This window comes from Lycorma delicatula, chromosome 10 (assembly GCF_047948215.1).
Source record: "Lycorma delicatula isolate Av1 chromosome 10, ASM4794821v1, whole genome shotgun sequence".
Classification (NCBI taxonomy): domain Eukaryota; kingdom Metazoa; phylum Arthropoda; class Insecta; order Hemiptera; family Fulgoridae; genus Lycorma; species Lycorma delicatula.
In genome coordinates this window covers 109,148,018-109,173,145 of record NC_134464.1, presented here as the reverse complement: position 1 = coordinate 109,173,145, position 25,128 = coordinate 109,148,018, and the positions used below count along the sequence as shown (strand labels likewise).

The window sequence follows — 25,128 nt, the reverse complement described above, 5'->3', positions numbered from 1 at the left end:
ATATTATATATAAATAAATATTTTATCTATAAATAAATAATATATTTTAATCATAAAGATATTTCATTGTATTGATAATATACACAAATTTTGTTTTAAATAAATTATAAAAGAAGTACATGCAGATGAAATAAGAAGAGCAGAAATTATTGCATTTTAGTCGCAGATGCTTTTTTAAAGTTTATCAGAAAAAATTAAAGTAATAAACTATTTTTTAATTGTTATTGTTAATTAGTGGTGATATTATATAATATAAAATGAATTGTATATTTTAATGCACGCTTATGTACTGTACTGTTCACAAATTATTTGTGCCCTAAAATTTAGATAGTGTGCAATTCATAATTAATGAAGTTAATTGTTCCTTCAGTGATTATATTATTTAAAATTAATTATGGTTCATTGAATTAATTATTAATTACCATAATTAATTATTTTAATTTAACAAATTATTTATTATATTTTATTATATAAGTAATGGAGCTAGTCATGAATTTAATGTTTTGTATATATAATTTTAGTGTCAATAAATGATAATGATTTAACTGACTTTTTTTATTGTTGTACAATCCTGATTATCTGATCTACATCTTAGTCTGTATAAAGCATTGAATATATATTACAGAATTATATTCTTCATTTTTTTAAATTAATATCTTATTTATAAATATAATTTCTTTTCAGTAACATAAATAATAAACATGTATTTTTGTGTATTTTGGGAATAAAGGTTTTTTCACTTAGTTCAGTAATCATGAAATGGGTTTAGCACAAATGGCGTATTTAATTTTTCAACGAATTTATCACTTGCAATGGAATATGGCTTTCTTCACTTGTTTTGTGCATTAGTTCATCCTTCGCTAAAGGAGAACAGTTTATTTTTAATGAATTACCATTAATTTATAATAATAAATAATTACTCATATATTTTAATCTTTGAAAATCCGATAGATTAAACTTATCATAATAATTTCCAATTATAGATTATCCTGCATCTTTGGTTGGTATAGAATTCTATAATTACATTAAAATATATTCTTTTAATAATTTGTTATTCCAGATTGTTTTCTGTTTTGAAATTTTGAATTACATTAAAAAATGTACATGTAAACTTTGCTGTCCAGTACTGGAATGATTTAATCTTTGAAATACCTTTAATTCTTAAAAGAATACATTCTTATAATTATACAAGTAAGTATATTAATATAATATAAGCGTGTCCCAAAAAAAAATCATCTGATTTGAATTATTTATATTTTGAAAACTATTCAATATAAAAACATAACATTAATTTTGTATTAAAGTTTTTCTACATAGAAAGTCATGGGTGCTCAACATACTCGGAATACATCCACACTAGTTGAATTCATCCCACACTTTTTTCCCGTTGGAATTGGTAAATTTGCCTAACCCAAATGCCCAGCAGCCCATACATACTGGGTGTGTGGGGTTCACCGTCTACTGCAGTGGTACCCACTAAAAACCACTCCCTCATGTGATGTGGTGTTGTAATTGCCATTAAAACATTACCTCAATATCATGTGCATCCACACACCTTACATTCATACAAAATACATCTCATTCACATGCTACTGTACACTGTATGCAACTCTTCTAATATATACAAACTTCACTTATTTACATTTTTTTTTTCACCCTACTCCCCTGGGCCAGACATACAATTAAGTAAAGCTGAGCCCAGGGTATATATATTTGTTCTTTTTTATTTTGTCCTTTTACTCTAAGGCAGCCAACCTGCCAACTGGCAGTAAATCTGGCACGGCAGTTCCGGCCCCCCTGTTCAGATCTTTGATCTTTATTTTGCCTGCCTCTAATCTCCAGGAGGGAGTAACAAGGCCCAACTATGTCACTCCTGGGACTTTTTTTGTCCTTCAGTTTGAAGATGGCTGCCGTCACCTCATCTTGTGTGAAGCGCTTTCTGTCACACTTGATGTATTCAGTAGCACCGTTATCTTTGCAAGAAAACAATCTAATCAGTGGGAGTCTCTCTATCTCCTCCATGAGGATGGGGAGCCGCCTACTAAATCACTTCATAGCGATTTGATAGGCTCGCCCTCATGGATCTGAATTGAGCTCTCTGCAGAATTTTCTCCATTTATTTTTTTAGACTGCTTGATTTCATAATTTAGTAAGTGTCATGAAGCTACATATCTTTTTGCCCAGCCTCTTCATATGCATCTCCTCCTGCAACCCTTAACCGCTATTTTTGGCACCATAAACTCTGAAGATCACTTTGCATATGCACTATTTGCACGGTCCACAAATATACTGAGTAAGAGCATCAAATTTCTACCATCTCTGCTCTGTCTGGCAACATTTTCAACGACAGTTGCAACTTGCCTTCATGACAGTCTTAAAGGTTTCTGAATGGCTATCACACAAAACAATGGGTCTTCGATTTCTAACAGTGTGGCCAAGTGATTACTTGCCGTTTTGTCCTGCAGGACTGTCCAGTTACACTTGGAGCACTCCCATCATCTGTCCATTATGGTTAAATCCAGAATTGAGATATGTCCCCTCGCCACACAGGTAGGTGTGTGGTCATTTAAGCAGTAAAGACAATTCACTGTCATGGGGTCTGAAAGAACCTTGCCGTGCAGTTTTTGTAAGGACTACTGGCGACAACAGCCTTACAATTCAAGTAACCCATCAGGATGATCTTCCTGGGCGTTTTGGCAATGACATCGTTGAGTCTACCCACAAATGCCTCAAACTCATGAAATTCAAACAGATATGATTTATGTGAAATCAGATATTTTTGCAAAACGTGGATTTCCTAGATGGTGGTAGGGTACATGATATCCTAAAAAAAATTTATTTTTGGTCCTATTTGGTTCATATTCAGAATATATATTAGTTACATGAAACGAGATATTTTTGCTAAAATGGACCTCCTAGGTTGTGGTTGAGTCGTGATATTTCAAAAAAAATTATTTATGGTCCGATTTGGATCATATTTAGAATATATATTTCTTACATGAAACGAGATATTTTTGCGATGTCGTAGGATAGTGGTATTAAAAAAAAAAATTTATTTATGGTCAAATTTGGCTCATATTCAGAATATATCTTTGCTACGTGAAACGACATATTTTTGCAAAACATGGACCTCCTAGGTGGTGGTGGAGTCGTGATATTTAAAAAAAAATTTCTTTATGTCTGATTTAGTTGAATGTATTTCCTGAATATATTTAATAATTTATTTAATATGTATATCATATCAAATATGTTAATCACAGAATATAATTAAAGTTAGAAGAGTAAGCCAGTCAAAAAGTAAAATAAATCTTTATTATCCTCAAATAACACAGTTACAATTAAACAAGACAGAAAACTCAGCCGATTATTTCAAGTACATAACCTACATCTTTATTTATAATTATAACATTCAAAACATAAGTTATTTTAAATCTACATTTGATTCAATAAAAAATAAAAAGACATTTCAATCCTATTTTCTTCTGTATGCATCATCTTCAGTTTAATATTCTATTAAACTGTAATATTTGTCTATATTTTAGTGTAAATATATATTATTCTGATTTGATTATAAGATGAAAAATTACGCTAAGCAAACCATGTTTTTCATGCTACTGAATTAAGGAGAATTTATATACACAGTATTCATGAAGTATAGTAACACTGAAATAAATTTCAACTCTTAAAATGAGATTCAGCAAATGGTTTACCTCAAAAAATCTATTTTTTGGTTAAAAACCTACCGCATCCCAAGGTCCCCTCTTCAAGGCCAACTCAAAAATGTTTAAAGGAAAGGCTAGAGTTGTGATACGTTATTCTAATAGGTAACTCTAACTAAAATGGTGGTCATTTAATGTTTTATCAGTTATGTACAAAAGTAACTCTTAAACAGTAACAGTGAAATAATAAAAAAAATAAAATTCAGCAAATGCTTCACCTCAAAGCGATCTAGCTTTCAATGCGAGTTATTATTTGGATCTACTGTGGGGGTTACCTTTGAAACTAGCTGAAAAATATCAGATGGCTGCTATTTTGATTAGGGTTGTTGTAATCTAAAGTTTTCATTAAACATTTTTGAGCTGCTCTACATGGAAGCTTTCTTTTCTGTTTAGCCTCTGGAACCACCACCATTCTCATCAGAGGATGAATGAGGATAATATGTATGAATGTAAATGAAGTGTCAGATCAACCATTCCTAAGATGTGTGGTTAATTGAAAACACTGGTATCCACAATCTAGTATTGAAATCCGTAAAAAAGTAACATGAAAGCTTGGGGTGGTTAATCCATCTCTTAAATCACTGGCATAAATTAGTGACTTTTTATATGATTTTTATTCTCAAATATTTTCTCTTTAATGCTGTGATCCTCCTAATTGTTACCTAATCACCAGCTGTACCTATTGACAACATGAATCCTATAAGTTGAACCTAAGTAACGTAAGTCACTGAGTTATAATTTTGATCTTTGTTATGTTTCCTTGAGCTGTATTTTAATATTTCATTAATTTGGTTAACTTTAAAAACTGTAAGATTTTTCATCTTTACAGTTTTACAACACATTAAATGAGGCAAAATTTTTATGAAAATAAACTTTCAATATGCAGAATAAGACAGAGAGAGAGAGACAGCGACAGACAGACACAGAGAGAGAGAGAGAGAGATTGACAGAGAAAGAACAAGAGAGAGAGAAAAACACAGAAAGAGTAAGAGAGACAGAGACAGAGAGACAGATAAAAACAGAGAGAAAGGCAGAGAGTGAAAAAGACAGAGAGAGAGACAATGAGAGAGAGAGCGAGACAGAGAGAGCGTGAGAGGCAGACAGAGAGAGAGAGAGAAGATAGACAGATAGAAAGTGAAAGAGAGAGAGAAAGAGAGACAGAGAGAAGGAAAGAGAAAGACAGAGACAGCGTCACAGACAGAGACAAAGAGAGAGAGACACACACACACACACACAGTGACAGAGAGTTAGAGAGACAGGGACAGATAAAGACAGAGATATAGGCAGAGAGAGAGAGAGAGAGTCAGAGTAAGAGAGTGAGTCAGAGAGAGATAGAGAGTGACACAGAGATAGATAAAGACAGAGATATAGGCAGAAAGAGAGAGAGAGAGAGAGTCAGCTAGAAGGAAAGACAGAGAGAGAGAGAGAAAGATAGAGAGACAGCGATAGAGAGAGAGAAGGAAAGAGAAAGACAGAGACAGCGACAGAGTCACAGACGGAGAGAGAGACAGAAATACAGAGTGAGCGAGAGAGATTGACAGAGCGAGTCAGAGAAAAACATAGAGACAAAGAGAAGAGAGAGAGAGAGAAAACGAGAGAGAGTGAGAGACAATGATAGGGTGAGAGAGAGACAAAGAGTGAGATAGAGAGAGACACACACAAAGAGAAGAGAGAGAGAGTACGAGACAGAGATAGGGAGAGAGAGAGAGAGACAGAGTGATATATAGAGAGAGACACACACAAAGAGAAGAGAGAGAACGAGAGTGAGTGAGTGACAGAGATAGGGAGAGAGAGAGCGACACAGAGAGAGAGAGAGAGAAAGAGACAACAACAGTGACAGAGAGAGACAGTGATAGTGAGACAGAGAAAGAGCGACAGCGGGAAAGAGACAGACAGACAGAGTAAGAGTGTGAGAGAGAAAGAGACAGACAGAGAGAGAGTGAGAGACAGAGAGAAAGAGACAGACTAAGAGAATGTGAGAGGCACATATAGAGAGAGAGTGGCATAGAGGGAGAGAGAGGGAGAGTGTGAGAGACAGAGGCAGAGACAAAGACAGGCGAAAAGACAGTGACAGAGACAGTGGCAGCAACACAGAGACAGGGAGAGAGAGAGTGAGAGAACGAGAGAGAGAAAAACACAGATAAAGACAAAGAGAGATTGAGAGACAAAGAGAGAGAGTGAGAGCCACATAGAGAGAGAGAGAGAGACACACACACAAAGAGATAGAGAGAAAGAGAGAGAGACAGACAGAGAGAGAAAGAGAGAGTGAGGCAGAGACAGAGAGAGCGTGAGAGACAGATAGAAAGTGACAGAGAGAGAGAGTGACAAAGTGGGATAGAGACAGAGAGAGAGAGAGTGACAGAGACAGAGAGAGGCAAAAAGACAGAGAGAGAGAGAGATTGACAGAGAAAGAACAAGAGAGAGAAAAAGAGAAAGAGAGCGAGTAAGAGAGAGAGAGAGACAGAGACAGAGAGAGAAATAGAGAGAGGCGAAAAGGCAGAGAGAGAGAGAGAGATTGAAAGAGAGAAAACGAGAGAAAAAAACTCAGAGAGAGAAAGAGAGAGAGAGAGAGACAGCGACAGAGAGAAAGGCAGAGGGTGAGAAAGACAGAGAGAGAGAGACAAAGAGAGATAGAGAGACAATGAGAGAGAGAGACAGAGAGAGCGTGAGAGGCAGACAGAGAGAGAGAGAGAGAGAGAGAGAGAGAGAGAGAGAAGATAGACAGATAGAAAATGAAGAGAGAGAGAGAGAGAGAGAGAGATAGAGCAAGAGAGAGAGAGTGAAAGACAGAGAGAAAGAGACAGACAGAGAGTGAGATACACACACAAAGAGCAAGAGTGAGAGAAAGTGGGATACAGAGATAGAGAGAGAGACAGAGATAGAGAGAGACAGACAGAGAGAGAGAAATAGAGAGAGGCGAAAAGACAGAGAGAGAGAGAGATTGACAGAGAGAGAACGAGAGAAAAAAACACAGAGAGAGAGAAACACAGAGAGAGAGAAAAAGAGAGACAGACAGAAAGACAGAGACATAGAGCGAGTAAGAGAGAGTGATTGAGAGAGAGAGAGACAGCGACAGAGACAGACAGACAGATAAAAACAGAGAGAGAAAGACAGGGAGAGAGACAGCGAGAGCGTGAGAGACAAAGAGAGAGAAGATAGACAGATAGAAAGTGCAAGAGAGGGAGAGAGAATGAGAGAAAGATAGAGATGGCGTCGGAGACAGTGAGAGAGAGAGAGACACACACACACAGTGACAGAGAGTTAGAGAGTCAGAGAGAGATAAAGACAGAGAGACAGCGATAGAGAGAGAGAAGGAAAGAGAAAGACAGAGATACAGAGTGAGCGAGAGAGATTGACAGAGTGAGTCAAAGAAAAACATAGAGACAAAGAGACAGCGTGAAAGAGACAGAAAGAGAGAGAGAGAGTCAGAGTCAGAAAGAGAGAGAGAGAGAGATAGAAAGAGAGACAAAGAGAGAGAGAGAGACAGATAGAAAGTGACAGACAGAGAGAAAGAGACAGAGAAAGAGAGAGAGAAAGCGACAGAAAGAGCGTGAGAGACAGCGACACCGATACAGAGAGAGACAGCGACAGAGAGAGAGAAAAACACAGCGACAGAGAGAGAGAAAAACACAGAGAAAGAGAGAGTGAGAGAGAGGCAAAGAGAGAGAGTGATACAGTGAGAGAGACAGAGTGATAGAGAGAACAAGAGAGAACAACAGAGAGATAGAGACAGTGAGAAAGAGAGAGAGAGACATAGAGAGAGAGAGACAATGAGTGAGAAAGAGAGAGTGATAGTGAGAGAGAAAGAGAGAGAGCGGCAGAGAGATAGCGACAGAGGGATAGAAACAGAGTGAGAGAGAGAGAGAGAGAAAGAGGGCGACAGAAAGAGACAACAACAGTGACAGAGAGAGAGAAAGAGACAAAGAGAGATAGAGGGATGGAGAGAAAGACAGAGAGCTAGAGAGACAAGAGGAGATAGTGATACAGTGAGAGAAACAGAAAGAGATAGAACGAGAGAGAGAGAGATAGTGACATACAGAGAGAGAGAGAGAGACAGATAGAAAGTAACAGACAGAGCCAGAGAGAGAGAGAGAGTGAGTAAGAGTGTAAGACAGACAGAAAGAGACAGACAGAGAGAATGTGAGAGGCACATATAGAGAGAGAGCGACAGAGACAGAGTAAGAGTGTGAGACAGACAGAGAGAAAGTGAGAGGCACATAGAGAGAGAGAAAGGCAGAGAGAGAGAGAGAGTGTGAGAGACAGTGTCAGAGACAAAGAGAGGCAAAAAAACAGAGAGAGAGAGAGAAAAACACAGAGAGAGAAAGAGAAAGACAGGGAGGCAGAGAGAGAGAGAGATAGACAGTGACAGACAGAGAGAGAGAGAGAGAGAGAAAGAGTGAGTGAGACAGAGATAGAGAGAGACGGACAGAGAGAGAGAGAGAGGCAGAGACAGAGAGAGCGTGAGAGACAGATAGAAAGTGACAGAGAGAGAGAGAGTGACAAAGAAGGATAGAGACAGAGAGAGAGTGAGACAGAGACAGAGAGAGAAATAGAGCAAGGCGAAAAGACAGAGAGAGAGAAAGAGAGAGAGATTGACAGAGAGAGAACAAGAGAGAGAAAAACACAGAGAGAGAAAGAGAGCGAGTAAGAGAGAGAGACAGAGGGAGAAAGACAGAGACAGAGAGACAGATAAAGAAAGAGAGAGAGGCAGATAGAGAAAGGCAGAGAGTGAGAAAGACAGAGAGAGAGAGAGTGTGAGGCAGACAGAGAGACAGAGAGAGTGTGACAGGCAGACAGAGAGAGAGAGAGTGAGAAGACAGATAGAAAGTGAAAGAGAGACAGAGAGAGAGAGAGAGAGAGAGAAAGTTAGAGAGACAGAGACAGATAAAGACAGAGATATAGGCAGAGAGAGAGAGAGAGAAAGAGATAGAGAGAGACACAGTGACAGAGAGTTAGAGAGACAGAGACAGAGATATAGGCAGAGAGAGAGAGAGAGAGAGAGTGAGACAGAGAGAGGAAGAGAGAGATGGAGAGAGACACAGTGACAGAGAGTTAGAGAGACAGAGACAGAGATATAGGCAGAGAGAGAGAGAGAGAGAGAGAGTCAGAGTAAGAGAGTGAGTCAGAGAGGGGAAGAGAGAGTGAGAGCGTGTGAAAGAGAGACAGAGCGAGAGAGAGAGTCAGCGAGAAAGAAAGACAGAGAGAGAGAGAGAGACAGAGATACAGCGATAGAGAGAGAGAGAGACGGAAAGAGAAAGACAGAGACAGCGACAGAGTCACAGACGGAAAGAGAGACAGAGATACAGAGTGAGCCAGAGCGATTGACAGAGCGAGTCTGAGAAAAACATTGAGAAAAAGAGAAGAGAGAGTGTGAGAGACAGAGATAGAGAGAGTGAGAGAAAGAGACAGACAAAGCGTGAGATAGAGAGTGACACACACAAAGAGAAGAGAGAGAGAGAGAGAGAGAACGAGAGAGAGTGAGAGACAGAGATAGGGAGAGAGCGAGCGACAGAGGAGAGAGAGAACGAGAGAGAGTGACAGAGAGAGACAGTGATAGTGAGACAGAGAAAGAGCGACAGAGGGAGAGAGAGAGAGAGACAGACAGACAGAGTAAGAGTGTGAGAGAGAAGAGACAGAAAGAGAGAGAGTGAGAGACGGAGAGAAAGAAACAGACAGAGAGAGAGTGAGAGAGACAGAGAGAATGTGAGAGGCACATAGAGAGAGAGAGTGTGAGAGACAGAGGCAGAGACAAAGACAGGCGAAAAGACAGTGACAGACAGAGAGAGAGAGAGCGACAAAGAGGGATAGAGACAGAGTGAGAGACAGACAGAGACAGCGACAGTGACACCAAAACAGAGACAGGGAGAGAGAGTGAGAGAACGGGAGAGAGAAAAACACAGATAAAGACAAAGAGTGAGAGAGAGAGAGAGAGACACACACACACAAAGAGATAGAGAGAAAGAGAGAGTGGGACAGAGATAGAGAGAGACAGACAGAGAGAGAGAAAGAGAGAGTGATGCAGAGACAGAGTGAGCGTGAGAGACAGATAGAAAGTGACAAAGTGGGATAGAGACAGAGTGAGAGAGAGAGAGAGACAGAGACAGAGAGAGAAATAGAGAGAGGCGAAAAGGCAGAGAGAGAACGAGAGAGAGAAATACTCAGAGAGAGAAAGGGAAAGAGAGAGACAGACAGAGACAGAGAGCGAGTAAGAGAGAGAGACAGCGACAGAGACACAGATAAAAACAGAGAGAAAGGCAGAGAGTGAGAAAGACAGATTGAGAGACAAAGAGAGAGAGAGGGAGACAGAGAGAGCGTGAGAGACAGAGAAAGAGAAGATAGACAGATAGAAAGTGCAAGAGAGAGAGAGAGAGAAAGAGTGTGAGACAGACAGAGAGAGAGTGAACGGCACATAGAGAGAGAGAGAGAGAGTTAGAGAAAGACAGAAAGAGACAGAGACAGCGACACACAGAGGAAATGAGAGATAGAGAGAGTGATTGAGAGAAAGAGAGAGAGAACGAGAGAGAAAAACTGAGATAGAGAGAGACAGAGAGAGCATGAGAGACAGAGAGAGAGAGAGAGACAACGGGTGAGAAAGAGAGAGAGAAAAGAGAGAGTGAGAGAGAGAGGCACAAAGAGAGAGAGAGTGTGAGAGAGACTCACAAAGAGAGAGCGAATGGGAGAGAGTCCGACCGAGACAGAGACAGTGACACAGAGAGAGAGATTGACAGAGTTTCGGATTGACATAGAGAGAGGGGGAGACAGTGAAAGAGCGAGGGAGTGATAGGGAGAGTGGGGGAGAGAGAGACACAGTGAGAGACAGAGACAGAGACAGAGAGAGAGAAACAGAGAGAGGCGAAAATACAGCGATAGAGAGAGACAAAGAGAGTGCGAGTTACAAAGAGAGAAAGTGACAGATAGAGAGTGAGAAAGAGAGGCAGATAGAGAGAGAGGCAGATAGAGAGAAAGAGTCAGAGGCAGAGAGAGAGAGTGCGACAAAGATAGAGAAAGAGAGACAAAGAGAGAGAGAGAGAGAGACAGATAGAAAGTGACAGACAGAGAGAGAGAGAAAGCGACAGAGAGAGCGTGAGACAGAGACAGCGACAGAGAGAGGCAAAGAGAGAGAGTGTTACAGTGAGAGAGAGAACGAGAGAGAGAAACAGAGATAGAAAGAGAGACAGTGAGAAAGAGAGAGACAGAGAGAGCGTCAGAGACAGAGAGAGAGAGACAATGAGTGAGAAAGAGAGAGTGATAGTGAGAGAGAAAGAGAGAGAGCGGCAGAGAGTGATAGAGAAAAAGAGGGATAGAAACAGAGTGAGAGAGAGTGATAGAGAAAGAGACAACAACAGTGACAGAGAGAGACAGTGATAGAGAGAGAGATACTGATGGAGAAAGAGCAACAGAGGGAGAGAGAAAGAGAAAGAGAGAGAGAGAGACAGACAGAAAGAGACAGACACACACAAAGAGAGACAGAAACAGCGACATAGAGACAGAGGGAGGCAAAGAGACAGAGAGATAGTGAGAGGGGGTGAGACAGAGAGAGACAGAAAGAGAGAGTGACAGAGAGAGAGAGAGGGGAGTGGTAGAGAGTGCAAGACAGAGAGAGGCGAAAAGACAGAGAGAGAGAGAGAGAACGAGATAGAGAAAAACACAGAGAGAGAAATAGAAAGAGAGAGAGTGAGAAACAGAGAGAAAGAGAGGCATATAAAAACAGAGAGAGGGAAGAGAGACAGATAGAAAGTGAAAGAGAGAGATAGAGACAGAGGGACGCAGAGACAGAGAGACACAGTGAGAGAGAGAGAGACCTACAGAGAGAGAGAGATAGAGAAAGAGAGAGAGAGAGAGAGAGACAGAGCGACAGGGAGAAAGACAGAGAGAGAGAGAGACAGAGTGAAAGAGAGAGAGAGGGAGAGAGCATGAGACAACGAGAGAGAGAGACAGTGAGAGAGAGTGATAAAGAGGGATAGAGACAGTGAGAGAGAAAGACAGAGAGACAGTGAAAAAGAGAGAGAGGGAGTGTGAGAAAGAGAGGGATAGTGAGAGAAACAGAGAGAGAGAGAGCGTGAGAGGGAAAGACAGAGACAGCGGGAGAGAGAGAGAAGGAAAGAGAAAGACAGAGACAGCGACAGAGACACAGAAGGAGAGAAAGACAGAGAGAGAGAATGAGAGAGACACGCACACACACACACACACACACACACACACACACACACACAGAGACAGAGAGTGAGAGAGACACAAAGACACAGACAGACAGACAGCCAGTCAGACAGAGACAGATAGAGACATAGACAGAGACAGATATTCAGACACAGACAGAGATAGAGTGAGGAGGGAATACATCCAAAAATGCCTCGTTTGCGAGTTATGGCTAATGGAAGATGTGGCTCAGATTTCAGCTACCTCTGTGAAATGAGGTCGAACTGAAATTTATAGGATGTTAATTAAGCGGCAGAATTAGTGATTTGTTATGGTTGTTGAGCTTTCTTTTTTCCTGTTTAGCCTCCGGTAACTACCGTTTAGAGAATACTTAAGAGGATGAATGAGGATGATATGAATGAGTGTAAATGAAGTGTAGTCTTGTACATTCTCAGTTCGACCATTCCTGAGATGTGTGGTTAATTGAAACCCAAACACCAAAGAACACCGGTATCCACGATCTAGTATTCAAATCCGAGTAAAAATAACTGACTTACTAGGACTTGAATGCTGGAACTCTCGACTTACAAATCAGCTGATTTGTGAAGACGCATTCACCACTAGACCAATCCGGTGGGTTATGGTTGTTGACCTAAAAAAATCGAATAAAACAGGTCTCAGAACCGTAACTTCAGTAGGTTTTGAGAAATCTGCGGTGAAAACCAATAAATTGGAGGAAAAAACTCTATTTTTTACGTTTGATGTACAATAATTTTGTTAAGTGGGTTATGAACACATAAAAATTTTAAGCAGAACTTGTTGACAACTTAATTAATTATGAACAAATTAGTTTAACATAAGTTGAATAAAATAAACAGAATTTAGAAAAATTAGAATCTTTAACACTAGACCAAAGTGTATATGTAGAGGTTTATAAAAGATGTTCAAAAACGAGCCCGGCATTTTCAACACATTCTTGGCACACCTCTGTACTGCTTTTGTTGCGCTTTTTAGTTCTCAGGGCTGTCCTTTGTTGGTCAGCCGCATCCATAATGTGGACAATTAATTCCTCAAGAGAATGCATTTTTGTTTTGTATACAATATTTTTCATCCAACCCCAGATGCGTTTCCAGATTATCGCGTTTCACGGAACTATATTCTGAATATGAACGAAATCAGATCATAAATATGTTTTTTTTTTTTTTAATATCACGGCCACACCAACACCTAGGAGGTCCATGTTTTGCAAAAATATCTCATTCACATAACTAATATATATTCTGTACCAAATCTGAACATAAATAATATTTTTTTGAAATATCTCGACTCCACCGTCTTTAGCAGGTTCATGTCTTGCAAGAATATCTCCTTTAACGTAACTAAAATTTATTCTGAATATCAGCCAAATCGTAGTATAAATAATTTTTTTGGGAAATATCACAATCTCACAACTACCTAGGAGATCCATGTTTTCCAATAATATTTCATTTCACTTCACTAATATATATTCTGAATATGTAACAAATCGGACCATAAACACATTTTTTTTGTTTAAATATCACGACCCCACAATCACCTAGCAAATCCATGTTTCCCAAAAATATCTCCTTTCACGTAAGTAATATATATTCTGAATATGAACCAAATTGGATCATAAATAAATTTTTTTTGAAATATCATGACTTTAACACCACCTAGTAGGTCCATGTCTTGCAAAAATATCTTGTTTCATGTAATAATTATTATTTTGAATATGAGCCATACCGGACCATAAATAATTTTTTTTTATATATCATGATCGCACTACCATTTAGCAGATCCATGTTTTGCAAAAATATCTCGTTTCATGTAACTAATATATATTCTGAATATGAACCACATCTGACCATAAATATTTTTTTTAAATATCGCAACGCCACCACCATATAGCAGTCCATGTTTTTCAAAAATATCACGTTTCAAATAACTAATATATATTATGAATATGAACCAAATCGGACCATAAAAAATAATTATATTTTAAATTTAAAATATATTTTAATTTTTTTTTAAATATGACCCCCCCAATCATTTTTTAAATATGATATGGCCCCACAATCATGTTTGATGCCAAAACTTAAAGGTGTTAGATCAGGCGATCTTTGCGGCAAGGAATGTTAACTTGCTCGACCGATCCATTTCTCAGAGAATTATTTTAGTGTGTGGAATCGGCACAAGAGAAGCGGAGAGGCGTACCACTGTGCTGGAAGTATACTTTGTGTCTCAATGCTAGAGGAACATCTTCAAGCAAATGTGGCAATTCTTCTTGAAGAAAGTACAAGTAGACCTTAGGATTTATGCGGCTAGATAATATGAACGGTCCAAACCGCTGATTGTAGGAGAAAATACATTGATACTAAATAAGTGTTGAAAATTTCCTTCCACCATTACATGAGGTTTTACTTCTTGTCATGTAATGATTTAAACACTGACATAGTATTGCGCATTGTTGATCGGCTGTTGTTATTTTATTGCCAGCTTTGAAATAATAATTTTTCAAATAATTTATTGTATTTCGGTCATTAATAAAAAAATTATTATCTAATGAATTTTTATTTATTTTATTAAATAATAAACGAAGAATTGTATAATTTCCAGTTTTTTTTTAATAGTAAATTTTGATTTTACAAATTTTTCCAAATTAAAAGTAACACGTACACGTTTTATGTGTTTATAACCCGTTACAAAGTTATTATATGTCAAACATAAAAAACAGTTTCTTTTAACCCCAATTTATTGGTTTTCACCAATTTGACTAAACTTTTTTGTATTTAATATGTTTCAAATCTAATTTTGTTTAAAGTTAAAACAAAATATTTAAATTATAAGTGTACCTAACTATACGATCAGTTTTGTACAAGATTATAATGCAAAACAAAGCAATTTCTCATAAAAAAAATTTCACCAAAATATACTCTTGCATCACACTGAGTAAAGAAACTGATCATGTAGAGAGAAAAGAACGTTACACTGAGACTGTGTACAGATGTTAAGCAGAGATCACTTTCATAATGATACAAGAAAAAATATTTAAATACCTCTTAAATGTAATTTACGTCATTTCATCAGAAAACACACATTTTTATTTTAAGTATAATACAGATTTACTCCTTAGATGTTGCTATCATAAATTTGTTGATCTATTCTTCAATCTCTACCAACAAAACATTGACACACTTGCTCTTGTATATTTGAACACAAATACCTTTTTAGCAGTTATTAAAGTATTCTGATTATTTTTTTTTTATTTTAAGGTCTCGCTTAAAATTTAGCCGATGAAATTTACATACCTTTCTTTTTCTTTTTTATTATAATTTCTCATGCATTCATCGGTTAATACATTTTTAGTTAATTTATTATGTTCATAAAATTTTTTTACCGTAGCTAAAAACAGTAATAAATTTATAATTTGCAATGTTGTCGAAACAGTAGTATATACTGAAATGAATATAAGTCTTGCTGAAATTGAAAACAAACACCCACATGAGATTTTCATTATTTATCGATCAAATAAAAAAATTAATCTCTTATTCTGATCGGTGTACAGTAATAGATTATTTTGATTAACGTAAAGAACGATTAGGTTTATTACTCTGCTGATAAAAAAAAATTTCCAAGCATTAGACCCGATGAATCGAGATAAAACCTTGATCTAAATAGAATGAGACAATCCAGCCAGAATTAATTGTAAGATAAAAAAATAGAAGTCATTAGACTCCATATTAATTTAATGTATAAACTCGAGAAATGATAAGAAAGAATGTGAAAATATTAAATATAAGAAACGATTATAAAATAATTTACAATTCAGGTGTTAATGAATACTACTTGAGTAGAAGACTTTGTGTTTCCTGTTTAGCCTCTGGGAGTTACCATTCAGGTATTACTTCAGAGGATGATATGTATGAGTGTAAATGAAGTGTAGTCCTGTACAGTCTCAGTTTCACCGCTCCTGAGTTGTGTGGTTAATTGAAACCCAACCGCCAAAGAATACCAGTATCCACAATCCAGTATTCAAATCTATATAAAAATAACCGCTTTTACTAGGACTTGAATGCTGGAACTCTCAACTTCCAAATCAGCTGATTTGGGAAGACATGTTCACCACTAGACCGACCCGGTGGGTTACTTGAGTAGAAGATTAGAAAAAATAATTCTAACCTTGAACAAATGCAAGAAATGAACATTTAAAAATTGTTTTAAATGCTTACAAAAAATTTTAATTCTTTAAGACTGTTTAAAAATTCATTAACTGTGTAATATTGTTTCTGTAAAATAAAAACCTTTCGTTATGTTTTATAAATAAATTGGTGGGAAGATAGTTTAAATAGTTCAGCAATTCATTAAAAATGGCAACAGAGACGTAAGACTCTTTCTTATAAGCTGAGGTATTGTGAAAATTTACCTGTAAAATGTTCTTTTGTCTGGTTTGGAAATTATTTTTTTTTAATAAGCGATTTTTTTTTCTGTTAGTGACTGATTTCATAATTATAAACACAAGTATTAGTTAAAATTTTTAATTTTCTAAATACACAATCCATATTTATAGCCATTTTTTATTTTGAATACTCAAGTTTTTGAGGGAGCCCTAAGAAATGACATTACACTTCAGAGAGGAATATACATAAATATTTATATATGTTTAATAATGATGATAAACTCAGTATTCTACTAAGGTACTTCAAGTATAACAATACAGTTCCATTTTTTTAACTAACAAAATCAATTTGTTCATTCCAAGCAAATTATTCATCTAATAAAATAGCCAAAAATCCTGTTATTAGGTGATGGAAAAATTATGCAATCAGCAATGTTAATCAAAAATACTGTCATGATGTTCTTAACAGCTGAACTCTTGTTCTTCCAATCCACGCTCTATTTTTTTTTATTCCACTTAATAATGGTGAATCCACATCTCATCATAGGTTAGAATACTGTCAAAAAGCATCACCTCCTGGGTGAAACCATTATTTCAGTTCTGGGCATATGCAAAGTGTTGTCTCCTTATGGTGGTCTATCGACTCTTTTGGAAACCATCTTCTGTTTGTTTTACGGTATGTGCTTTTAGGCAGTCCTTATATTCACAATTATATACCAGTATATAACTGTGAATATATACATAAATTTTTAAATGTTAACTTACCCTTAATTTATATTTATGAATGTGTAGTCTTGTTAAAAAGAATAGTAACTTATCGTTTACCTTATTGTTTCTATCAAAAAACGACCGCAAAACCTTTTTCCTCTTTACGTATTTAACTCAATACTTGGGCTCACAAGAAAGGGCCTTATTATGCTTCTTATTCCATATCTAATAAATTATCTATCTATTAAAAAAATCTTCTGACTAATTTATTTAAAATACAAGTAAAAAATCTTATCTTACAGAAACAATATTACTCTGTTGATGAATTTTTAAATAATACTAATTTAAAAATTGAAAAAACCCTGAATCTTCTGTAACTGTTAAACTTGCACATAAACATGTGCTACACAATAATCTTCATTAATGCCTTTTGATTTTTGAATTATTTGGCTGTTATCTTTTGTATTTAATATCTTCATACATTTTACAAAACATAATTTCATGATTTTATATTGTACGTAAATAAATAATATGGACTTTAATCGCTTCTAATTTTTATTTTCTAATCGTGCATTTTGTGATGCTACTCTGATTGCATGTAATTATACAATAAATTATTTATAATAATTATAATTAAAATAATCATTAGCAGAGGATGTGGGGTGATGAGACGTATAAGGATGTGGATTTATTAAGAATTCTCGTTTTCTTAATAAATTACCTGTTGCAAGCAACATATTTGAAAAATTAATATATGTATATCGTATCAAACATGTTAATCACAGAATATAATTAAAGTTAGAAGAGTAAGCCAGTCAAAAAGTAAAATAAATCTTTATTATCCTCAAATAACACAGTTACAATTAAACAAGATAGAAAACTCAGCCGATTATTTCAAGTACATAACCTAATCTTTATTTGTAACGTAAACCTAATCTTTATTTATAATTATAACATTCAAAACATAAATTATTTTAAATCTACATTTGATTCGATAAAAAATAAAAAGACATTTCAATCCTATTTTCTCCTGTATGCATCACATTCAGTTTAATATTCTATTAAACTGTAATATTTTGTCTCTATATTTTAGTATAAATATATATTATTCTGATTTGATTATAAGATAAAAAATTACGCTAAGCAAACCGTGTTTTTCATGGTACTGAATTAAGGATAATTTATATACACAGTATTCATGAAGTATAGTGACACTGAAATAAATTTCAACTCTTAAAATGAGATTCAGCAAATGGTTTTACCTAAAAAAAATAAATTTTTTGGTTAAAAAACCTACTGCATCCCAAGGTCCCCTCCTCTTCAGGGCCAATTCAAAAATGTTTAAAGGAAAAAGGAAAGGTTAGAGTTGAGATACGTTATTCTAATAGGTGACTCTAACTAAAATGGTGGTCATTTAATTTTTTTTCAGTTATGTACAAAAGTAACTCTTAAACAGCAGTTATTATTATTTTTTTAATACTGGTAGCATGTCATTTTAATAATTAAAAAACGAATGTTTTAACACGATTTGAAATGTGCTGTTGTATGAGAAAATAAATGAAATTCAAAATTAAAGAGAAAGAGATGAGTTCATGGGAAATTAGAGTTGTTTTAGAGGATACATATTAACAATATCTGTAATCAAACAAACAAGAAGAGTAATGAAGTTTATTAAATACGATAAAAGAATTTCAAGGTTTTTTGTTTGTATGTTCATTAATAAATTTAAATTATACTATATAATATCATTTCGTAACATATCCTTTATGATTTTTTTTCTCTGAGCCCCCTTCAAAAAAAAAATTCAAATTCCGACGCCTATCCCTCACTTTTTCTGTTTAGTCTCTGGAACCACCTTAAGGAATACCTTAAGTAATAAACTCTGAAGTAATAACTTCAGAGGATGAATGAGGATGATATGTAAGAATGTAAATGATGTATATTCTTGTACAGTCTCAGGTCGACCGTTCCTGAGATGTGTGGTTAATTGAAACTGAACCGCCATAGAATACCAGCACCATCTAGTATTCAAATCAAAATAAAAGTAACTGCCTTCACTAAGGACCAATCTAAACCAGATTTAATCGGGAAGATTGCCTGATATATATTTGCTTTCAATTTTCATCATTCAAAAAATATTTTTCACACAAGATGTACAGTTTTGAACACCTAATAGTCTCATTCCAAGACGTCGCCTGCCAAGGGAACCCACCCTAGTTTCGGAGGGCATGCCATAGGCACACCAGGAGAAGCTACTAATATAAATTAAAATAATTAAATTAATAAATAGCACACATAATAAATAAAGAACCCGACTTAATAGAGAAGGAGATGAAATCTGGCAGAAAATAGTGATACATTTTCTGTGATAAGTTGGTTATTTGTCAATCGATTTTCAAAACTAAGGTGTCATTTTGTTCTAAAAAAAATGCTTAGCATTTTCTTAAGAATACATAATTTGATAAAAATTTACACGGTCACCGTTAACATTAATATAGTGAAATACTAAAATAATATAAATAAATAATTAATAAAATGAAATATTTTATTTATTAGACAATGTTGTTAAAAATGTGTATCATCCTCATTCATCCTCTGAAGTTATTGTTCACTTCTCAATCCGATTTTCATATATAAATTTATTAATAAATGCAAAATGCCGGAGAGAAGGAAAATCGAAGGGAAATGTAACATTTTTCCTTAAGAAACTTTCTGTTCACTTTTACACCTAGAATCTGTAATGTATAAGCCTACCGTTTTAGATACACACCTGTTTACAATTGGCAATTCTTCAGAATGTCTTAACATCACTCCCAAGTGCAAAATAAAATTCAATTCACAACAGAAATTCTATGAATACCTTTAAACAGTATCAGAAATAAGTTAAATTAATTAATATTTTTAATAATTTTTTTATTTTAATTTCTGCTGACACAGGGAGAACCCGATGGGTTAAGTCCTACAGGATAATTTACAGAGAGGTAGTCAGTCAACTCCCATGGATCTTGGGTCAATTGATGTGCTGCTTAATGGCAGTTTCGGTTGCTCCAGGGGTGCTTAAATAAAATTAAGGGAGAAAAAAGGGAATGTTGGTATTGTGAAGCCGTTGTTTTTCACATATATTTATGTTTTATTTACTTTTTAAATTTTAATATCGGGGTCCTTTGCATCCTGTAAGTATGTTCAGTGTTTGTGTCTAAATTTTCTGTCTTGTTTAGTTTGGTGTTTTTAAATAAAATGTAAGGGCCCTTTCCACCCTTACATACGACAAACCTGATTGTGATTTAATCCCTATTTTACAGAGTGTGATGAGGGCTAATGACTGTAGCAGTTGATGCTCATATAACCAAAAAAATAATAATAATATCCTCGAGAAAAGATTTTATTAATATTATTTTTAAATTTAATAATAAACATAAAATGGGTATAATTCGTATTAAAATAATCAGAAGTACAAAATTTTTTTTTATTTTAATTTATTATTCAGGAAAAATCACAATATTTAATTAAACAAAAGCTATGAAAATTTTAACATCTTTTTTTTAAATAGATTTTTTTTGTACAGATATTATATGTTAATCACTTTAAAACTGATATTATTGTGAATTAAAATTGCATAAATTTTTTTTTTTTTTTTTTTGTCTTCAGTCATTTGACTGGTTTGATGCAGCTCTCCAAGATTCCCTATCTAGTACTAGTCGTTTCATTTCAGTATACCCTCTACATCCTACATCCCCAACAATTTGTTTTACATACTCCAAACGTGGCCTGCCTACACAATTTTTCCCTTCTACCTGTCCTTCCAATATTAAAGCGATTATTCCAGGATGCCTTAGTATGCGGCCTATAAGTCTGTCTCTTCTTTTAACTATATTTTTCCAAATGCTTCTTTCTTCATCTATTTGCCGCAATACCTCTTCATTTGTCACTTTATCCACCCATCTGATTTTTAACATCCTCCTATAGCACCACATTTCAAAAGCTTCTAATCTTTTCTTCTCAGATACTCCGATTGTCCAAGTTTCACTTCCATATAAAGCGACACTCCAAACATACACTTTCAAAAATCTTTTCCTGAGATTTAAATTAATTTTTGATGTAAACAAATTATATTTCCTACTGAAGGCTCGTTTAGCTTGTGCTATTCGGCATTTTATATCGCTCCAGGTTCGTCCATCTTTAGTAATTTTACTTCCCAAATAACAAAATTCTTCTACCTCCATAATCTTTTCTCCTCCTATTTTCACATTCAGCGGTCCATCTTTGTTATTTCTACTACATTTCATTACTTTTGTTTTGTTCTTGTTTATTTTCATGCGATAGTTCTTGCGTAGGACTTCATTTATGCCGTTCATTGTTTCTTCTAAATCCTTTTTACTCTCGGCTAGAATTACTATATCATCAGCAAATCGTAGCATCTTTATCTTTTCACCTTGTACTGTTACTCTGAATCTAAATTGTTCTTTAACATCATTAACTGCTAGTTCCATGTAAAGATTAAAAAGTAACGGAGATAGGGAACATCCTTGTCGGACTCCCTTTCTTATTAGGGCTTCTTTCTTATGTTCTTCAATTGTTATTGTTGCTGTTTGGTTCTTGTACATGTTAGCAATTGTTCTTCTATCTCTGTATTTGAACCCTAATTTTTTTAAAATGCTGAACATTTTATTCCAGTCTACGTTATCGAAAGCCTTTTCTAGGTCTATAAACGCCAAGTATGTTGGTTTGTTTTTCTTTAATCTTCCTTCTACTATTAATCTGAGGCCTAAAATTGCTTCCCTTGTCCCTATACTTTTCCTGAAACCAAATTGGTCTTCTCCTAACACTTCTTCCACTCTCCTCTCAATTCTTCTGTATAGAATTCTAGTTAAGATTTTTGATGCATGACTAGTTAAACTAATTGTTCTGTATTCTTCACATTTATCTGCCCCTGCTTTCTTTGGTATCATAACTATAACACTTTTTTTGAAGTCTGATGGAAATTCCCCATTTTCATAAATATTACCATATTACCATATTTCATAAAATTATAGAATAAATACTAACTTATACCTGTGATTTCAATTCAATTTGTATAAGTATTTTATTACAAATAAAAATAAATAAGCTATATTAATTATTATTTATAATTTATACCTCCAAGACGGATGTCAACAACTATAGAAGTATTTCATTGTTGCCAGTGACTTATAAAATACTGTGAAAATGTTATTGAATAGATTAGAACCCCAAATAGATCACATATAGAAGGGTGTGAAGAAGGATTTAAAAAAGGACGATCATATTCAGAATAAATACAAAGTCTGATCGATTCTAAAATATTACGTATCCAGAAACAAACCTTTCTTATATCTTTTACAAAATTTCAGAAAGCGTATGATTTTGTGGACAGAGACTTTTTTCAAATTTTGAGAGAATATGAGTTGACCAGAAAAATTTGAACCTCATTAAACTCACTCTTACAAACACATTCTCTAAATTTAAAATTACAGCAAATATAGGCAAACCTTTCCTAGTCAAAAAAGGGCTGAGACGAGGTGATGAACTATCACCGAACCTATTTAAACTGGTTTTGAACAAAATAAAGAAAATCTTTTGTGAGATGGATGATTTGAGTGCAAAGATCAGATACAAAAACCGAAACATCAAAATAGGATGCCTATTTTTTGTTGAAAACCTATATAAATAATTATAATATTATAGTAATATTTTACATTCACAATAATATTTTATACAATGATATTTATTTAATACAAACATTTTTATTATTTATGTATAAACGGCAATTTTTTAATATATTTTTTTAATTTTTGTTAACGTTTTTAACATATTGAAATGCCATACAAAAATATAAGCTAAAACAATCATTTTGTTATATTTTGGTTAAAACTATACCTTTCAATCCCCATGCACAACAAACAGCTTTTGTCATAATGCATTTCATTTTGTAACACAAATCAATAAATATTAATACATATCAATTAGTTCTGTTTTATCAATCTATCCAACCACCCCAAGGGGCCTGCACCATATCAATGATCAACTGCAACGATATCAATCTGTAGTTAAAATAAACATAACAATTACTTAACAATTACATAACAATTACAATTATATATATATATATATTTTGTATATTACAATAGAATATTATAAGAAACTTTTATCATATTCGCTGTTATATGTCATTACGGCCTGCTTATTATAATAACTTTTAAAAAAAATTATTCAAGTATAACTGTTCAATATTACCAAAAGATGTCAAAGTAATTGTAAGCGGTTAAAACCATGTCAATATAAAAACACCATTAAATGTATGTATACATACATACATATATATAAATATAAATATATTTTTTTATCTGAAATGGAATATTAATAGTTTCAACAAAAAAAATCTGTATGACACCATAATTATTAAAATTAGTAATAACATACAAAATAATATACAAATGTATCAGAATAAATTGTGAAGATATAAATCACATTTAAAGTTTATGATCATAAAAATGTTATATGTAAAAGAAATTAACAAAAAATGACCAGTAATTTACCATCAATTTATTTAAAAGATTTATTAAATATACCAAAGCGATACAAGAATATTAAGTATGTTGGCAATGAATCTTTGCAGATGATCTACTAAAAATATCAACTGTCAATTTACAGAAAAACTTTGTAATTAAAATAAACATTTTTATATAAATAGGGAATACAAGTAAAGTAATCAGCAACAGATTGTCATTATTAAACCAGAACCAAATATCTAGAAAAAAAAGGAAAAACATTAAGAATAATTTTTAAATTATTAAGCAAATAAAAACAAACACGGGAAAGAATTACAATAAAGGAATCAACACTTTTAAATCAACAAATTATTTTATAAACAAAAAATAAAGAAACAATTATTTGTTTTTATAAAAAGAAATAAGTAAAGTAATTACAGTAAAAAAAGCAGTAAAAAAATCATAATAACTTTTAAACCAAATAACATTACTTGACATAAAATACAAAACATTAAAAAAAAATTGCATAATTAAAATAGAAGTATTAATAGTATTTATAAATTAAAGATAATAATTATTAGGTACAGTATAAAATAATGGCCAATCATAAATAAAATTCAAAAAAGGTGCACCGAACAAACAATTGTACCAGTGTAAAGTAAATAGAAAATGAGCTCATTGTAAAAAAAATAGGAAAACTTAATGTTATTATAATAATTATTTTATCTCCTCTTAGCAGGTAGTGTTGCTTGAGTATGATGCATGCAGCCTTCTACGTTTTCTGGCCAATCACAGACATTTTCAGAGTGAACAAAAGATTTTATGGGAATAGCGTATGATGTTTTCTTTCACCTTCACACATATAATACAAAGTGCAATCTGCTTTATCGCGGTGTTATGATATTTAATCGTCTTCCTCTTCACATGACACTGCATTTCCTGTGGAAAAAATATATTCATTATACTCTTAGTTTTCCGAACAAAAATATTCAAATTTTTAGAGATTTTGCTGGTTTTGCAGCTTAAAAAAGGAAATTATATCATATTTTTCCTGGTGTACACTATCTTTTCCATTATTTTTTATGATTATGATGCACATACAGCAACAACTGAGATAAAGATAACACCTGTCAGACTAACTTTCTCTGATAATAATGATGTTCACTATACACAATGAACAGTGAACAGAGTCCCCACAGTGAACAGAGTGAAAATGTAATTTGTAGTACTGAACATCACCAGTATTTTTTTTAAACAAATGCAAAAGTATATTCATTTAAGTGAAGAAGGCACAGGAAAATCTCTAATAAGCCCATCGTGAAATACTAGGTATTTTTGAGTACGGCTATGTCATTTTGCGAGTGACTTGTGACACACATTAAGTTGCCTATTACAATAACAATACTCACACGTAAATTACATAGTTACTACTGGATCATAAAATATGCTTTTGGATTTAGCAGAAATAAATTATTTTATCTAAACGTTTTTTAAAATTTAAACTACAGTCCAACTCTTGAAAAGTAATAACAAAAATGATTTTTCAATTACGAAAAACCTATAAAATTGTACATGTAAACTAAATTTTATGCCCGATTACTATAGTAATTACATTGCTTTCAACATAAGAGTTCTGTAACTC

The 25,128-nt window shown here is 34.2% G+C and overlaps 1 protein-coding gene and 1 long non-coding RNA gene across 3 annotated transcripts in view; one reads left to right on the top strand and one right to left on the bottom strand.

Annotated features, from left to right (window-relative positions):
- Positions 1-2,508: 2,508 nt before the first annotated feature.
- On the top strand, positions 2,509-8,085 carry LOC142330938 (uncharacterized). The gene is given in 3 exon segments (XM_075376405.1): positions 2,509-2,550; positions 6,354-6,530; positions 7,999-8,085. Coding segments are annotated over 3 exon segments (306 nt in total).
- A 16,007-nt stretch (positions 8,086-24,092) lies between these two features.
- Positions 24,093-25,128, bottom strand: part of LOC142331547 (uncharacterized) — a 162,627-nt gene continuing 161,591 nt past the window's right edge. For both annotated transcript variants that reach the window (XR_012758035.1, XR_012758036.1), the window contains exon 5: positions 24,093-24,425. This is a non-coding gene — a long non-coding RNA (uncharacterized LOC142331547). The remainder of the gene's footprint in view (positions 24,426-25,128) is intronic.